This window comes from Zootoca vivipara, chromosome 10 (genome assembly GCF_963506605.1).
Source record: "Zootoca vivipara chromosome 10, rZooViv1.1, whole genome shotgun sequence".
NCBI lineage: Eukaryota > Metazoa > Chordata > Lepidosauria > Squamata > Lacertidae > Zootoca > Zootoca vivipara.
In genome coordinates this window covers 46,090,780-46,108,013 of record NC_083285.1, presented here as the reverse complement: position 1 = coordinate 46,108,013, position 17,234 = coordinate 46,090,780, and the positions used below count along the sequence as shown (strand labels likewise).

General features: G+C 43.4%; 1 protein-coding gene across 1 annotated transcript; it reads left to right on the top strand.

Moving 5' to 3' along the window:
- The first annotated feature begins 4,697 nt into the window (after positions 1 to 4,697).
- On the top strand, positions 4,698 to 14,906 carry HMOX1 (heme oxygenase 1). Its single transcript, XM_035128231.2, has 5 exons — positions 4,698 to 4,991; positions 6,058 to 6,178; positions 10,977 to 11,468; positions 12,910 to 13,018; positions 14,136 to 14,906. The coding sequence occupies exons 1-5, from the start codon at positions 4,972 to 4,974 to the stop codon at positions 14,261 to 14,263; spliced, it is 870 nt and encodes a 289-aa protein (XP_034984122.1). The 5' UTR covers positions 4,698 to 4,971; the 3' UTR covers positions 14,264 to 14,906.
- The last annotated feature ends 2,328 nt before the right edge of the window (positions 14,907 to 17,234 follow it).

The following is a 17,234-nucleotide window of genomic DNA, read 5'->3' as shown; positions in this document are numbered from 1 at the left end:
CATGGACACCTGTCTGATCCTGAACACCCCCTTGCACATCAACCTTGCCGACTCCAGTCTCCAGGTGGTCTGAAGGGAGATCGTCAGTGCACTTAGCTGAAAACATTAAGAATCTCTGAATGTGTGAAGATCAGGAGTGGAGAGATGGGTCCAATGTACATGAGGACATTGGGGTGAAGCTAACACACTTTGTGTCCTTACACATTTTGCTGAATGGGGTTCTAGAGCAAGTGCCAAAGTACAGGACTATGATGGAAAGGGAGATTGAGAGAAGCACATCAGGAAGCACTATTGTTGTGGTATGGGACTGAAGGGGAAACTTTCCAATGTGCAAGTTGGGGATCCATTGGCCATTACTAATACAAGCATTTCTCAAAGATTTGATGACTTGGAGCAAGAAGGTGCTAATCCACAACTTTCCTGATTTGAAAGCTCTTCTCTCCTCTCTACACTGTGAGAATAAGAGACCAGGTACAGCCTCTTACACCCTGATCTAACCATGTTTATTCATAAATCCAATTTATTTCCCCATAATTTACTTTCAAGTAGATGAGCTTGGGAATTCAGCTACGGTATGATATGGAAAACTGCAACCAGTAACAAACATACTCTATCAAATGGTCTATATTTCATGGGATGCATTGCTTAATGTTTGACCAAATGGATTACATTAAAGATCATTTGTAGGTTTATCATGAACTGGAGGAGACAGACAAGCACTGAGTAGGTACACAGTTTGCCATGTAAAGTGGGGTATGTTGTAACCCAGGCATCCCCAAACTTCGGCCTTCCAGATGTTTTGGACTACAATTCCCATCATCCCTGACCACTGGTCCTGTTAGCTAGGGATCATGGGAGTTGTAGGCCAAAAATCTGGAGGGCCGCAGTTTGGGGATGCCTGTTGTAACCTCTGCTCTACTCAGCAGTTCTGGCAGATTTAATTATCATGATAGCTAGAAAGCTGATTGCTTTGAATGCCAGCTTTTATTTTCAGCACAATCTGCTACACAAATATCTAATGGGAAATGTCCTTGGAATTCCTCAGTGTTTTCCTGGCATATGAACCATGACATCAAGCTCAAAGTTTGATCTGTCTGTAGAAAAGCAAACGACTGCCCCATAAGAGTATAACATGTGAGTTGCCTGGCTGTGGGCAAACATAACTGTGCTACCAAAGCACTTGTGAAACTAGTTTTGCTTTATTAATTGTTGAATTCACTCAGTTATTGTTAACCTTTGTCCATTCCCTCTTACATTTCCCTTGCACTGACAAGGAGGCCTTTCAGCCTCTACAAACAAATCTGTTATCGCTTTCAGAAAAGCTGTTGCTTTTTCCTGTTGCACACAGCTGTACATTCTGTTTTCTGATTCAGCATTTCCTTTTGAGGCTTTAGCAGCACATTTTGCTGTGTCACGACGTTCCCTTATAAGGAAGGCATTGCTTTTGCTGAGTAATACACGCATCCCTCCCCGAGACTAACCTCTGGCATTGTTCCCTGAAACTGGAAAAAACACAGCCAGTCTCGGAGGTAACTTAAGGCTGACTTTCAGATTTACTGTCATGTGCTATAACTGGCAATGCCGTCGCATGTAAGTCTTAGTGTATAGTCCAGAAACATCTAACCTTGTAACAATGGTGAAGCTAAGGAAATAGGGACCAGGGAAGTCTTTAAATGAAAACCCAATGTAAGCAATCTTAAGCTTTCTAAAGGAAAAACAGACTATAATGATAATTTAGGAAAATATTATTGTGCAGAAATACTTCAACGCTATTGTTGAACCAACCATTGTGACCACTTTTTTCTAGAGACCTGCCAGATTTAGAACAATAGAATTGTAGAGTTGGAAAGGACCATGAGAGCCAGTGTGTAGTGGTTAAGAGCGGTGGACTCGTAATCTGGGGAACTGGGTTCGCGTCTCCACTCCTCCACATGCAGCTGCTGGGTGACCTTGGGCTAGTCACACTTCTCTGAAGTCTCTCTGCCCCATTCACCTCACAGAGTGTTTGTGGTGGGGGAGGAAGGGAAAGGAGAATGTGAGATGCTTTGAGACTCCTTAGGGTAGTGATAAAGCGGGATATCAAATCCAAACTCTTCTTCTTCTTCTTCTTCTAGTCCAACCCCTGCAATGCAAGAATCTTTTGCCCAACATGGGGCTTGAATCTCATCCTCTACCAACTGGATTTATTTTATTTTTATTTATGGCAAGGTGCTGTGCCTTCAACAACTAGATGAAGCTTCAAGAACTTCATTTGCCCCCCCACCCCCCCAGACCTGAGGTTCCCATCCCATGTGTGCCTACACCACACTGGAATTATTCTTAAATCCTGATAAATGTGGGGTGTTTGTGACAGCACAGGTTTTATACCCTATTTCCCCCATACTGCTCTTTCTCTGTCCCTACATATTGAATGGGAAAACTGCTGTCACATTGAACACCTTGGACAGCCGTGATGAATAGATGCCAGTGAAACACTAGTGAAAACATGATGGAGCTCTGTGAGGTAAATCCGATGCCTGAAAGCGAATGATATGTGAGTCAAGTGAACTGTGAGGAAGGCTGTCATTTGTAGGCTCTGATCACTGCTCCTGCTCCTAAACTGGAATCTCTCCAGAACTTCATGGTAATTGTCCTTCACGGTCATTCTCACATGGAACCATTAGACAGTCATCAGCCTATATGGTACTTCGCTATATCAGCTCATAGAATGCATCAGCCTCTTGTGACATCTCGTGCTGTTATATAATTATTTTACTTCATATGCAAAACGAGCACAGTGGCAGAACTGCTTGCCACATTTTGGCGCCTCAGGCAAAGGACAAGATGGCGCCTCCTTTCATTCCATGTAAAAAAAAAATTGGCCAGAATGGCATTGGAATCTGACATCGACACAGGGAATGAATGGGACAGCATCTCTCAGCACTGCACATGGCTAGCTAGTCATGCAACAGACCTGAGCGCATTCATTATGGTGTTCTGGAATGCTCTGCTTGTGTCCAGCGAAGAAAAGTGAAGCTACGAAGAAGCTTGACTGAGTCAGCTGCAGTGTCCACACATTTGCCTTTCCCGAACTTCCAGCCACTTGGCTCAAAATAATAATAATAATAATAATAATAAATTTTTATTTATACCCCGCCCTCCCCAGTCAAAAACCGGGCTCAGGGCGGCTGACACCAACAGAACCACAATAAAACATAAAAACAATTAATTAAAATACAGATTAAAATACAGTATTAAAATGCCTTCCTCTTAAGCCAAAACAAATGAAAACGCACACCACCAGCTAGCCAATTTCTACATGTCAGCTCTGGAGAGGCCCTGCATCTACGTTGGACCAATTAGTCAAAGAACCACCTTATATTACGATGTCGCTTAGCATTCCATGGTTCCCATAATTAATTTCTGCCAAGTGTTGCCACCTGTCTTATATGCCCCTGCTTCTGTACTTTTCACAGCAGCTTCATCTGCAAGTAGCATGCTGTACGGTAGTACTACCTCATGCCATGAAAAGCACCTCCTACATATTTTCAAGAGCACAATAGCCTTAGTGGAACAGACCAAAGGTCTTCTGCCTATCCCAGAGATGGGGAACCCTGTGACCCTTCAGATGTTGTTATTGATTCCCAACTCCCATCAATCTCAGTCATCATGGCCAATGGTCAAAGGTGATAGGAGCTGGAGTCTAACAGCATCCAGAGAGCCACAAAATGCCCCACCTCTGAGCTATCCCGATGCTTCAGGAAAGCCTAAAAGCAGGACATGAAGACAATGACCCATTGTTTGTCCCCGACACAGAAGTTTGTACTTCTTCTAAATAAACATCATGGCTAATGGCTTATATTTCTATAGATAAAATTGTAGTAAAAGGAACAAGATCGAGTCAAGCTCATTTCTTCCCTGCCCTGCCCCGGCCAGTTGACAATACTATTCATTGCCTTTTATGATTCAATTATACTTTATTTTCTGAAAATGGCCCATCGGCAGTAGTGCAGATTTTAGACTCTGGGGTTACTAGTCTTAGAAAGCAGGCCTCTGTATTACCAAACATCTTAGGCTGTTAGTATTTTGTTTAAAAATGAATTTATTTTTTAAAAATCCCTTTGGTTTCCTCTATTTGCAAAGCTGAGATACAAATACCTCCCCATCCATCTTCCTGACGGGGTTGGTGTGATAGGAATCATCCCCATTGAACTCATGGTCACTCTTGTTCCAAAGTAAACATGCATCGGATCAGGGGGTTAATCAGGGGAAACTGAGGATCTCCTTGCTACTGGAACAGAGAACCTGGCATCTCCCAGGATGCTTCAGGGTTTCAGGGAGGGGACATTCCCAGCTGTACCCGGAGATGCCATGGATTGAACCTGTGGCTGCAAGGGAGATGCTCTGCTACTGAGCTATAGTTCTGAAGGGGGGGAACACAATTAATAAATGAATAATCATATTGATTTAAAAAAATACTTAACGCACCGAAAAGCTGTTTCTCGCCAGTGTTTGCATGAAAGCAGTGGCAGATATTCATGAGTCCTTGTACTACATACTTGAGAATATGCCAGGTTAACCTGATTTAGAGGGAAGACAAGGAGTTAAAACCAGCCTGGGCAAAACGCCCAGGATTCTTGAGAGAGATGTCTCTCACTTGACATCCTGTTGTTGTGCTTAGTTGTCAAGCTGCGTCAGCTGACTCTCCCTCCTCCCTCGCTTTCCCAGAGGAGGAAGAAGAGGGACTGGGTTCAGCTTCCTCATCGAGGGGAGTATGTGCGCGTGCACGTGCGTGGTGCAAGAGAACTGTACACCGAGGTCAGATGTTTCCCGGGCTGAGCACGTGACCTCGGAGTAAAAGTATAAAGAAAGATGCGGGGGACCGGACGCCTAACTCAGTAGCTTCTCAAACTCTGGAGAGAAAGAGAGCAAGGAGCCGATAATTAAAGAGGAAGAGAAGAAAGAGCCACAGAATAACAAGCGAGGAGGAGAATGGCACAGCGCTCTGAAAGGTGAGTGGCAATCCTGGGCGGCAGACAATCCTTTGAAAGAGTTTACACAGACTCTCTCAAGTGTTAAGATTAGCAGGGAGGGAGGGAGCCTCTTGGTAGGTCCACCATCCGTGGAAGTGCGGTGTGCATATAGCCCAGGAGAGGGCATCCTCTCTGTGGCAGCACCTAGCACTGTTGGGCACGCTTCTCACCCAGATGTGTGCCGTCCGGCACCTTCATTGGTATGGCTTTCATCACATGCGGAAGATGCACCTCTTTACCTTGGCCTCCGGTTGCATATACACCGTACATCTTACGCACATTATTTCTCCCGAGGAATCACGGGAATCTGTACAGAACTACAGTTCCCAAGCCACAAACTATAGATCCCAGGATTCTCTGTGGAGCAGTGTGTTTGAAATGTACGTCATTTTGTGGGATATCTGTTGTCAGATATTTTGATTTTGCTGTGGAATGGCTTCATTTTATTTTTCAAACTGGGACCGTGTGGTGAAGGGCAGAAGAAATCTCATGAATAGAGTACTTTTGCATTTGTACTTTTAGTGTTCTATGGCATCACTGTTTCTCTCCACGCCTGCATGCATATAACACCTGACAACTGAGGCTAACATTTAATGCGTATTAAGAATTAGACTACTCATGAAAGCTTATTATATCAATATACATTTCTTACTTGTTGTTCAGAGGCATGCCACTTTTTTGGGGGGGGGGCGTATCTGAATCGCATATTTCTAGTTGCATAGGCACCAAACATTCAAAGCACATTCAGAATATCTCCCCTCCCCAAGAATCCTGGGAACCGTAGTTTGCTAAAGATGTTGGGAAGTGTAGTTCTGTGGTGGGTAAACTCCAGTTCCCAGGATTCTTGGAGGGGTGGGTGGGATGTGCTTTAATTATATGGTGCGTATGCAGCCCCTTGCCGAAGAACAAAGGGGTCCACTTTCTGGTCAGGAACTGAGGATGTTAGTTTATCCTGCTTTGCCACAGCCAGCCAGTTTACTTCTATGCAAAAGTGCTGGTATGTAAGATGCTTAAGTTAACACTGGATTTCCTGCCCCGCTGCCAGAATGTCTCAGGACCTGTCAGAAGCCCTGAAAGAAAGCACCAAAGAGGTGCATGCGCAGGCAGAGACCACAGATTTCATGATGCGTTTCCAGAAGGGACAGATGTCACTTCATGAATTCAAGGTACTGTATACCTGAGTTTTTATAGAACACCTCGAGGAGTTTTGTTTTACAATCAAGCGGTATATACTTTTTATGGAATCAGTCAGTCAATCAGTGACTTGAGGTTGGGGTGCTTGTGCAAATTATGGGCGTAGGTGGAGGAAAGCGGCACTGGTTAAATAGCGCGGAAAAGGATTCATCTAAATTAAGAACGCACTGTGATGTAGTGCCCCGAACTTCTGTTTTAAATTCCAGTTGGGAGAATTGTGCTAATGCAACTAGCATTTCCTAGGACTACATTGCTTAATTGATTAGATTGATTAATTGAATAGATTAATTGATTGCTTAATTGATTAGATCTGTGGTTCCCAGTTGGTGGCCCACGGACCCCAGTGGATCCATGTAACCCACCCAGGGGGGTCTGTGGCACCATTCACATAACAAAAACTACCACAGACATATCAAAATTTTCAAAAGTAGGGGGTTCATGGCTTCGCTTTTGAAGAACAGGGGGGTCTGCAGTACTTAGCTAGCTGAGAACCACTGGGTTAGATTGATGGATGGAATAATGTTTTTAACTGTAACTCTTTAAAAAAATGTTTTTCACTGCAACTGCTTTTAAATGGTTTTACTTGTCTTTACTGTTTTACATGGTTTTTGCTTTGTTTTTTGTTTTTAAATTATGTATTTGTTTGCTGCCCTGGGCTCCTTGGGGAGGAAGACTGGTATATAAACCCAACAAATGATAATAAATTAATTGATTTTTTTTTAAAAAGGATATAATTTACTAAAAGTGCCTCCGATGAATCGAACATTTAAAAAAAAAAAGATTTAAAACAAGCTTTTAATTTTAATTTTAATTTTTTTAAAAAAATGGCAAGCACCATCTAATAAGCCAGATAGAAGAGAATTGATTATATTCTTATTTTGCTCTTTGGAGAAGGAGCTCAAGGCAGCACACATTTCCTTACGACCCTATGAGGTCGATTAGGCTGAGATAAATTGTTCAGCCCCACAGCAGGATTTGAAGCGGAGGCTTCCCAGTCCAACTCCAATACTCTTAAGGGCTCCCAGCCTCCTGAAGGGGGGCGAGGAGGCCAAGAGGAGAAGGAGAGAGGGGGGAGAGCCTAAATGGATGGGTTGAGAGAAAGCAATGGAAGGAAGAGGAGGAGGAGGAGAAAGAGGAACAGAAACCACCAGCAAATGATCCCTTCAGACCTCTGCCCTGGCAAGAGCAATCTGACCTTCCCCTAGCAGTCCACTGGGGCAGGGGAAGGAAGTGGGGGGAAAGAGGAGGGAGGCACACTGAGAGAGAAAAGGGGTGACAAAAAGAGAGAGGATGGGCTGTCCATCCATCCCACATTTTGCTGTAGCCCCCACTCACTACCCGCTTTCCCCACTGCAACAGTGTGAGCCCTGACAGATCACGCCCAAGGGATTGCAGCTCTTGGCAGAAAGATTTCCTAGCCCTTCTCTAACCTTCATATCATACTGGCACTCACAGAAACTGCACTTTTTTTCCATTTCCTGGGCGTGTATTGCTGAACTGCTGTATTTTCATTCTGTTTCACGCCGCAGGCAAGGGCATAAATTTTATGGGTTCGTTTTGGAACTTGAACAAAATCTGCCTTCCAAGTGTGCCTGTCTGAGCTACTGGAACTAGCTAATTAAACCAATGCTAACGAGCTGAACCTTCTAGTATAACCAGTTAGAGGTAATTGGTAGGCATAAGTCCTGAATGAGGTGGCACGAAGCACAAACCCAGATTGAGCAAAACCAACAAGGGGGGCGGAGAGATAGCAGGAGCAATGGTGAAATTCTGGAGAGGTGACTTGTACATTACCCAGCAAAAACACAGTTATTATTGCCATGAGATTTCCGTTCTTTGATGATTGGCTGGTTTCTATTACAACAGACCAATGGAGTGGGCAGGGAGAGCATAAAGATGGCAGGTCATAAATAGTTGTTTCAACAATCCATTGCTTTCTGAAATTTTAGACACACACACACACACACACACACACACACGAATGAGATACTGATCTCAACCATGAAACCAAACCAATTTTGGTGCTTAGGAGCATAGGAATTTGCCTTATACTGGGCCAGACCAAGCTCAGAACTGTCTACATTGACAGGCAGCCGTTCTCTATGGTTTCAGACAGGAAGTCTCTCTCAGCTCTATTTGAAGATGGCAGGGATTGAATCTGGGACTTCCTGTCCACATGGCAATTCCTCTATCCTCAAGCTATGGCCCTCCCTCAAGTTCCAAAAGATTATCAGTCACAACAATCCATGTCAGGGGAAGGCGATTACACAAACGTGGAGTGAAAGAGAGAAAGAAAAACCGTATGACATGTGTCTGGTGTCCAAGTTTTGCTCTTGGTCACTTTGTGGAAGCTCACAGTGGCCTCTTAGAAGGTGACCGCTTCCCAGGTGTGTGGAAATCCAGGTCTTAAAGGGCTTTATATAGGTCAAAATGCACACCCAGTCGCCATCCGGGATGTGCAATAATAGCGTGCACTGCTGGTTGACTAAAGGGAAGTTTTGTGTGAAGGAATTTAGGGTGTGTTCATAAGGCAGTTGTGAACAAGCTCAGATGCACCATCCCTATTTGACCTTAGAATCGTAGAATTGTAGTGTTGAAATGGACCATGAGGGTTATCTACTCCAACAACCCCCTGCAGTGCAGGAATCTTTTGCCCAACGTGGGGCTCGAACCTACGACCTGGAGATTAAGTCTCATGCTCTACTGACTGAGCTATCCCAGCTCACACTGGTGGCTGCATCCCATTGTGCTGCTCTTTTGCCCAACTGTGCCATAATAATAATAATAATAATAATAATAATAATAATAATAATAATAATAATAATAAATAATATATTATTTATATCCCGCCCATCTGGCTGGGTTTCCCCAGCCACTCTGGGCGGCTTCCAACAGAAAAATAAAACAAAGTAATCTATTAAACATTAAAAGCCTCCCTGAACAGGGCTGCCTTCAGATGTCTTCTAAAAGTCTGGTAGTTGTTTTCCTCTTTGACATCTGTTGGGAGGGCGTTCCACAGGGCAGGCGCCACCACCGAGAAGGCCCTCTGCCTAGTTCCCTGCAACTTGGCTTCTCGCAACAAGCGAACCGCCAGAAGGCCCTCGGTGCTGGACCTCAGTGTCCGGGCAGAATGATGGAGGTGGAGACGCTCCTTCAGGTATACTGGACCAAGGCCATTTAGGGCTTGAATCATCACATAGAGTACAGGGATCCAGAATGGGACAGACAGTCCAGGCACTAAACTAGTGCTAAAATCTCTCTCACCCATAGTGCATGTCCTTTGCATTCTTCTTGCCTGCACAGATGCTGAACTGCGGTCAAAAGAAGCTGTAGAAGGGATGTGTCATTAGCCATAGTTACTATTGAGATGAATGGGAAACATACAGCTATGAAAGATAACTTCCATGTGAGAGCCCTTTTGAGGTCTCAAAATACTTTCCTCAAATGGTTGGGCAATGTGTTGCTGCACTGCCTTGCTTACTGTGTTTAGCTAGGGTCACTTCCAGGCAACCTGTTCATCAAGCATTCATCTTGAATTGTTTGCACAACAAAGTTTGTGGGGTGGTTATATATTGGCTACAGTGAACATCTGTTTTTTGAGTGACCTTGTATCATGCAACTATTACTCCAGAATTTCCAGTTCATTTCTTCCCACTACTTACCTTATGGCAAAATTGTCTGATTTGGAGGACGGAGGAGAGAGAGTGGGCTTTTCTCCATATTGACTGTAATGGTGCAATCTGAATTTACTGGCATGTGTTTGAACCCACAACATATCAACAGTCTGGAAGCACCTCAGATCTTCCATGGAACTTGGTTAATATTTAAAATGTATTTAGTTGTGTGTGTGTGTGTGTGTGTGTGTGTGTGTGTGTGTGTGTTTTGTATTTGCAACAGGGACAAAGAGTACTTTACCAGAGAGTTTGTAAAGCAGCAATGTAGAATTAAGTCCAATTGCTTCTATAAAGGAACGTGCTGGTGGATTTGACATATCTGCTGCATTGAATCCAGTGGTGGCTTTTTGCTGATGGAAAACTCACCTGCACAAGGTGGGGCACTCAAAAGAAGAGCCCAAATAGATCAGACCAATGTCTCAACTAGTCCAGCCTCCTGTTCTCACAGTGACCAACTGGATGCCCATGAGTTGCCTACAGGCAGGGTCTGAGTACAGCAACAAACTTAGTTTTTATCAGTCCCCCCTTACCCGCTGCAGCCCTTCATGCCCACCCCAAAGTTAAGGGAGACCAGTGGAAACTGGGTGCCCCACCTTGTGCAAGTGGAAATGTTTTCTGCTAGGGCAAAGCCACCATTGGATGGTATGGCCAGCCCTGCACTCCATGTTTAAGGACATGGTACTACTGCCATCCCATCTAATTCAACCCTGGGGTGCCAGGGATTGAACACGATAGGTTCTCTACACAGAAGTGTATACTTGATTCTGACCAAACAGCCTCTTGGAGCACAATATACATCAGAGCACAATATACACCAGGAGGCTTAGTTTGGTCAGAATCTAGTATACGCATCCAGAGTTAATACTAAATACATGTCTTCTAGTAAATAAGCCACCATAGCCGCTAGAGGGCCGTGGAAATTTGTGTCCTGGGCTTTTTAGACTCTTCTACCCATGTACTATCTGAAACCAAAGGGGCACATTGGTTGCCAGATGCAAAATATATTGGCCTTATTTTCAGCTCTCCTACCCCACTGCATGGCAAAAGGGAGAATTTGGAGCTAAACTTCTCCCCTCTCCTCCATCCTTTGTTTCAGCTGTACCTGGCTTCTCTGTACTACGTCTATGTGGCCCTGGAGAAAGAGTCTGAGAGGAATAAAGACAACCCAGTCTATGCCCCTGTTTATTTCCCAAACGAGCTCAATCGCAGGGCAGCTTTGGAGGAAGACTTGGAGTATTTCTATGGGCCCAAATGGAGGAAGGAGATCCAGTGTCACGAGGCAACTCAGAAATACGTGGACAGGCTGCACCATGTGGGCCAGTACGAACCTGAGCTTTTGGTGGCCCATGCTTATACGCGATACTTGGGAGATTTGTCCGGGGGTCAGATTCTGAAGAAAATCGCCCAGAAAATGTTCCATCTGCCCAGCACTGGAGAAGGGCTGTCATTCTTCAACTTCCCTGGAGTCACCAATATCAGCAAGTTCAAGCAGCTGTATCGAGCACGGATGAACAGTCTCCCCATGGACTCAGCTACTGAGGAGAGAATACTTGAGGAGGCCAAGAGATCTTTCCTGCTGAATATAGAAGTGAGTAATCAGTTAGCTACACACTCTTGCCATGAGGCCCATAACTCTCTTGAAAGTCACAATAAGATGGTGAACATTTCTAAGAGCTGACCAAGCTTCTTCTTATTAGAGATTTGTTTTTGTAAGGTGAATCAGGGTCATTGAAATAAGGCATTTTTAAAAAAAGTAGGATCAATTACAAAGCAATAAACTAACCTTTGAGTTTTGTACAGCTTTTCCTTAGCCTCAGTGTTGAAAAAAAGGAGAAAAAATAGGAGAAGATCATGATATTGGTAATAGGGTATGGTAGAAGCCAGCCTGAGAACAAAAAATGCAGGCAGCTGTGTTGGTCTATTAGAAAAAACTCCAAACAGAAACAGTGTCATAAATACCGGTACCTAATACTTGTTCCAGACTTAAAATGTTAATTTGGAATATTCTTTGCAGGCTACATCAACTTCCCTGGGAGTAAGCCCCATTAAAATCAGTGTCACTTCCATCTAAATAGACATTTATAGGATTGAACTGTAAGGCTGAAATCCTAACTCCACTTACTTGGAAGTAAGACCCACTAAATTAAGGATAATTGAGTAGACATGGTTGCTGTAAATTACTTTCCCATCCATAGGATCACAGGTTATACTAAGGTTTGTTGGGACAAAAAGTGGTGGGCACAGTACTTTTGAACCTTCTAAAAGGCAGCAGCTATTTGAGTCTGTCCTAATTGGTCTTTGAGATTGCTGGCAGGCTGTGATTTATTTTGAGTCTGGCTCTTCCAACCTCCAAATTAATTTTAAACAACAACAGGATCAACATTTGTCAGTGAGCATTTAAAAACGAAGTACATATGCAGTTGATGGATGGCCCAGTTTTATTATTTCTTTCCCTCTCCAGAAGGAACTAAGAAGTTCCAATCCCATTAAGATCATAACTTTCTTCAGTCTGGAGGGTTTAAACTAGAGCTAGCTCATTTTTTGTTTGGCTGCACACACACCAACCATTTAAAAGAACATCCTTCACAGAGGATCTTAGGAACTGCAGTTTATCATTCGCAATGCTACAATTCCCAGTACCCTTAACAAACTACAGTTCCCAGGATCCTAGAGGGGAAATGTGTGGTGTGTACGTAGCCTACCTTCCTGATGCAATTGTTGCTGTCCCTACACCTTTCTTCATTTGCAACTTTATCACACAGGGATACGAACACACATGTATGCAATGTCCCCACCAAGGGCCAGCATTCATACCCTTTGTACAGTGGAAGATTTGATTGGTGTTTCTCAGCAGGTTTATAATGAAAGGTAGATGTGCACATGCTCCAATCTAAAGATGAAAGCAAGTGAGGAAGATTGGAGGACCTTCAAACTGTATTAAGATGGGTTGTTGTGATGGTGGTGGTGGTTTGCAAAATCCTAAAAAGGAATAGAGTGCTTTTCAGTAACAATACGGCGATCTATTCCAGGTGTTCAAGGAGTTGCAGAGATTGACAAGCCAAGGGCAGACCACAGAAAACCTCCGCCTTGAGGAACCAAAACTAGACCTCCACACAAGAGGAATCAACAGAACTCACAGTAAGATAACTTCTTAATTTGAGCCATTCCTCATCTTCCAGCCACACTGATTGCAGCAAACATCCTAGGAAGCTGCCTTATCATAACACTGGTCCTTTTAGCTTAGTTCTTCCCATTACATTGCCTGGCAGCAGCCCTCCAGGGTATCAGGTGAGCTACAGCACTTTTCCGAGACAGATATTTGTGCTGGGGTGGGCCTTGCCATCAGGGGCAGCCATTTGTGATTTCCATGACATGCAGTAGTAACCTGGCTTCTGACCCTGCCTACTGCGCTCCCAAGGCAAGCTCTCTTCCTTTTAGCTCCATTTCCCCTTGGATCTTCTAAATAATGGAAAGAGAAGTGATTCCTATCATGGCCACTTTCCATTAGAAAATATGTGTGGACCCTGCAGTTATCATTAATAAATTCATATGAGGTGCTTCAGTGTTGTATATACCGTATATCGAAAGATAAGAAAGGCCCTTATCACAGCCTCAGAATCGAATATGCATGATACAAAAGGAAAAAGGAATGGAGTGGGAAGAGGAAAACAAGCAATGAAGCAGCTGCGGCTCCATAGACTACCGGATGAGGTCAGGTGGGTGTCCCCTTTGCCATGATGAACTTCCTGAGAGGCAGGGGGTGCAGCCTCCTAAGGGCCCCAGGACACCTGGTCAGTGGAAGAGGCCTAAGTGTTATTTTAAAAGTCTCTCCTTCTCTCACAATCCCTCCTTCCGCCCAGCTCCCTGGGATTTCTGTGCTGCAGAATGCACAGCACAGTTCTTTAAATGAAATAAGATTCCACCTTGTTGAATGAAATTTATGCCTATAGATGCACATGTAGGGCTGGAAGCCTTATAGTTCTGAAACACAGTCAGAAAAGTCGCTGTGCTGGTTCTCCCTTTTATGGAAACTTTTGCTTTCTGTAGCCACTCGTTTGCAAGGCTGTGTCCACCCAGCTGGCTCAACTGCACCAGCGCTCTGTGATATTATCTTCCTGTATCATTCATCTCTGGTGGCTGTTCTGCTCAATGTACCTGCCTCGCACCCAGGGATGTCATCAGCGTGGCTGGAGCATTGCTGAACGTTCTAGAATCGAAGTTCCCAACCTGACCAATTTCCATTCTCTTAATATAGGTCCAAAGGAAAGTGACCGTGTGCAGATGAGCCACCAGCAGATGCTACCCAGCACACCACTCCTGCGCTGGGCTCTCGCCATCTTCCTCTTGGCAACAACAGTCGGTGTGGGCTTGTATGTCATGTGAGCAGAAGAAACCTCAGCCATGCCTTTCACCAGCACCTGCCTCATCCTGAACTAACAGACCTTTCCCTTGTGGAAGAAAGCCTGCTTACATGGCCTAGTTTGGGCGATCTGAGCTCAGCTGTTATCACCTCACTAACTTGATAAAAGACTCTTAAAAAACTTTAGAAAGTCAAATCAAATGCTGGAGAGCCATAAAGACTGATAACTTGCCAGCTGGGACAACTGAGGAATAAATGTTGCTCCTGGTACTTTGCCTAGTGTTATGTCTTAGTACTGTCTACTGCACACTTCAGCAACCTGATCCCACCCCCGCCCCCGATATTTTGGACTACAAGTCCCATCGGCCCTAGCTGCTACATGCTGGCTGGGGATGGTGGGAGTTGTAGTCCAAAATATCTGATGGTCACGAAGCTGTTCCAATGTTGCGTTGCTTGCTTCTCCCTGTCCTGAGACAAAAATGCATTGCTCAAACTATGATTTTATGTAATGTTTGTGTTTTATGTAATGATGTTTGTTTTTGAAATGCATTTGTACCTCGGTCCTATATTTTTTGGGGGTGGGTGGGTTATGATATATTCTCTTTCATCTGTAACTTGCCTTTTATAAATTATGTGCTCAATCATTAAACCTCCCTGTGAGTAGAATGAACTGTATGCTTCTGATTTTAATGTTTTATCAAATCATGAGTAGAGCATTGTTCTTTTCCTGTGTACTATATTAACTGATGCTGAAAGGATATTTGGCTGATCAGCGCTCAGCCTCAAAACTAACACACCTTTGTGTCTCAAGGCAAAGCTGTTGAAACTTTGTTTGTGTTTATTTTATTTATTAAATTTCTATACTGCCCTTCACAGGGCGGTTTACAATATAAAAACACAAAAATATTTAACATAGTAACAAACAAAATAATAACCCACAATTTCTTATTTGGAAAAAAAAATGCAGGCACTGTGTGCTCAGCACTGGTCTAGTTTGCACATTACACTCAGCCATGGTTTATTAAATCATGGCTTAGCATTAAGTGCCCAATGGCTTCACTGGTTTGTTTACTGCCAGCAAACCATGATCTGAATCCATGGTTTGCTGTTAATTTATGAACCTTGGCTTGTTTTAATGATAGTTTGGTTTTACATGCAAACCCATCACCCTTAATTAACCACCCACACCATAGGCACTCACAAAGCTACAAAGTCACAAGGCAAGAACAGCTAGAAACATAACTAAATTTTGGAGAAACAAACAATGGTTGGACAATTTGTGGTTAACCAACAAATAATAATCCAGAAATCTTTCATACTGAACTATAGCTGCAATCCTAACATTATTAAATGATCATTCACATGACCATACCAATTGACTCTAATCTAAGTTTAATCACACAAATTAGTATACAGTGGTACCTATACTTACAAATAACTCTACTTACGAATGTTTCTACTTACGAATGGAGCTCCATCCACCATCTTGGATGCGGTTTAGATAGGATTTTTTCTACTTACGAATTTTTAGATAGGGTTGCTTCGACTTACGATTTTTTTCTCCCAATGCATTCCTATGGGATTCGACTTACAAATTTTTTCGACTTACGAATGTGCGTTCGGAACGCATTAAATTCATTAGTAGAGGTACCACTGTATGTGTTTGACAGACACCAATTAATAGTGCTTAACATCCATCATACAAATGGGAGAAAAATGGCTTGAATTCTTAACGAACTCTGCTACAGTTGCTGAAAGGTGTTGATCTGTCCCAAGTGGTCTTGACTCGAGTATGCATCTTGAATTATTCCTAAAGATATTGGGACTTCAACTTTAGATGCCAATTTTATTTCCCCTGCCCAAAACCTAATTGAAGATTGCATTGACAATAGGATGCCTATTGAAAAGCCTAGAGAGTCATACCCTTGAGATTCTGTATTTAGATGGATTTATCTAATTAAAAAATAGTGGTTTCAGGATGGAGAACAGTAACTTTTGTTATTTTCCTATAAGGAGATCATATGAGGAGACAACAATGCTTCAATTTGATTCTTTCCATTAACTCTTTCATACAGTACTAAGTAACTGTACAGACTTGAGGAAGGCTAATGACCGCACCACAGTTAACATGCTGGAGAAGAGGAGAATAGCATTTCGCCAGTGGCATGGCGTCTTGAATGCTGGTAAAAAGCAATTTCACTGCAAAAGGGAGAACAGGCCATCTGGAAGCCCTGTAACTTCAGCAGTCATTGTAAATTCACCATGCACAGATAATTTCTTTACAAATGTTTTTGCACCTCTTAAGTCCAGTCCTTACAGTACATAAGAGAGCTCAAATTTGTAAGCACACTTCTTTAAAGCCAGCTCCACCTTCAGACGAAGCCTGAGCATTACATGAACGGAATAACGAGGACTGTACAGTATCAAACACCATTTGCACAGTAGCATTTGGATGTCACAGTAGCATTTGGACATCACATATTTTGTTGCAGTTTTGACACAGTCCTGCCTGGTACACCGGTATTAATAACTAGGTAGCCTTTTTACAGGTAGGTAGCCGTGTTGGTCTGAGTCGAAGCAAAATAAAAAAAATTCCTTCAGTAGCACCTTAAAGACCAACTAAGTTTTTATTTTGGTATGAGCTTTCGTGTGCATGCACACTTCTTCAGATACGGGTCTGGCTCTTCTGTTTCTAGTGTATCTGAAGAAGTGTGCATGCACACGAAAGCTCATACCAAAATAAAAACTTAGTTGGTCTTTAAGGTGCTACTGAAGGAATTTTTTAAGGTAGCCTTTCATTAGGCATTGTTATTTATTAAGCAGGATCCGGTATGGTTTCAAATTGGATTGGGGGGTGGGGTGGAGGGTCACGTGTTGAGTTTCCTGCATTGCAGGGGGTTGGACTAGATGACCCCCGGGGTGCCTCCAAACTATGAGTCCATGAGTTCCATAGCTGACCGGGGTGGGTGGGTGTTGAACACTCTTGACCTCTCT

What these genes read in the sequence shown, in the direction of transcription:
- HMOX1 (XM_035128231.2), top strand. Translation starts at nt 4,972, where the DNA reads ATGGCACAGCGCTCTGAAAG. An exon ending in TGTCACTTCATGAATTCAAG is followed by an intron (nt 6,179 to 10,976) that starts GTACTGTATACC and finishes CCTTTGTTTCAG; the next exon opens with CTGTACCTGGCTTCTCTGTA. An exon ending in CTTTCCTGCTGAATATAGAA is followed by an intron (nt 11,469 to 12,909) that starts GTGAGTAATCAG and finishes GATCTATTCCAG; the next exon opens with GTGTTCAAGGAGTTGCAGAG.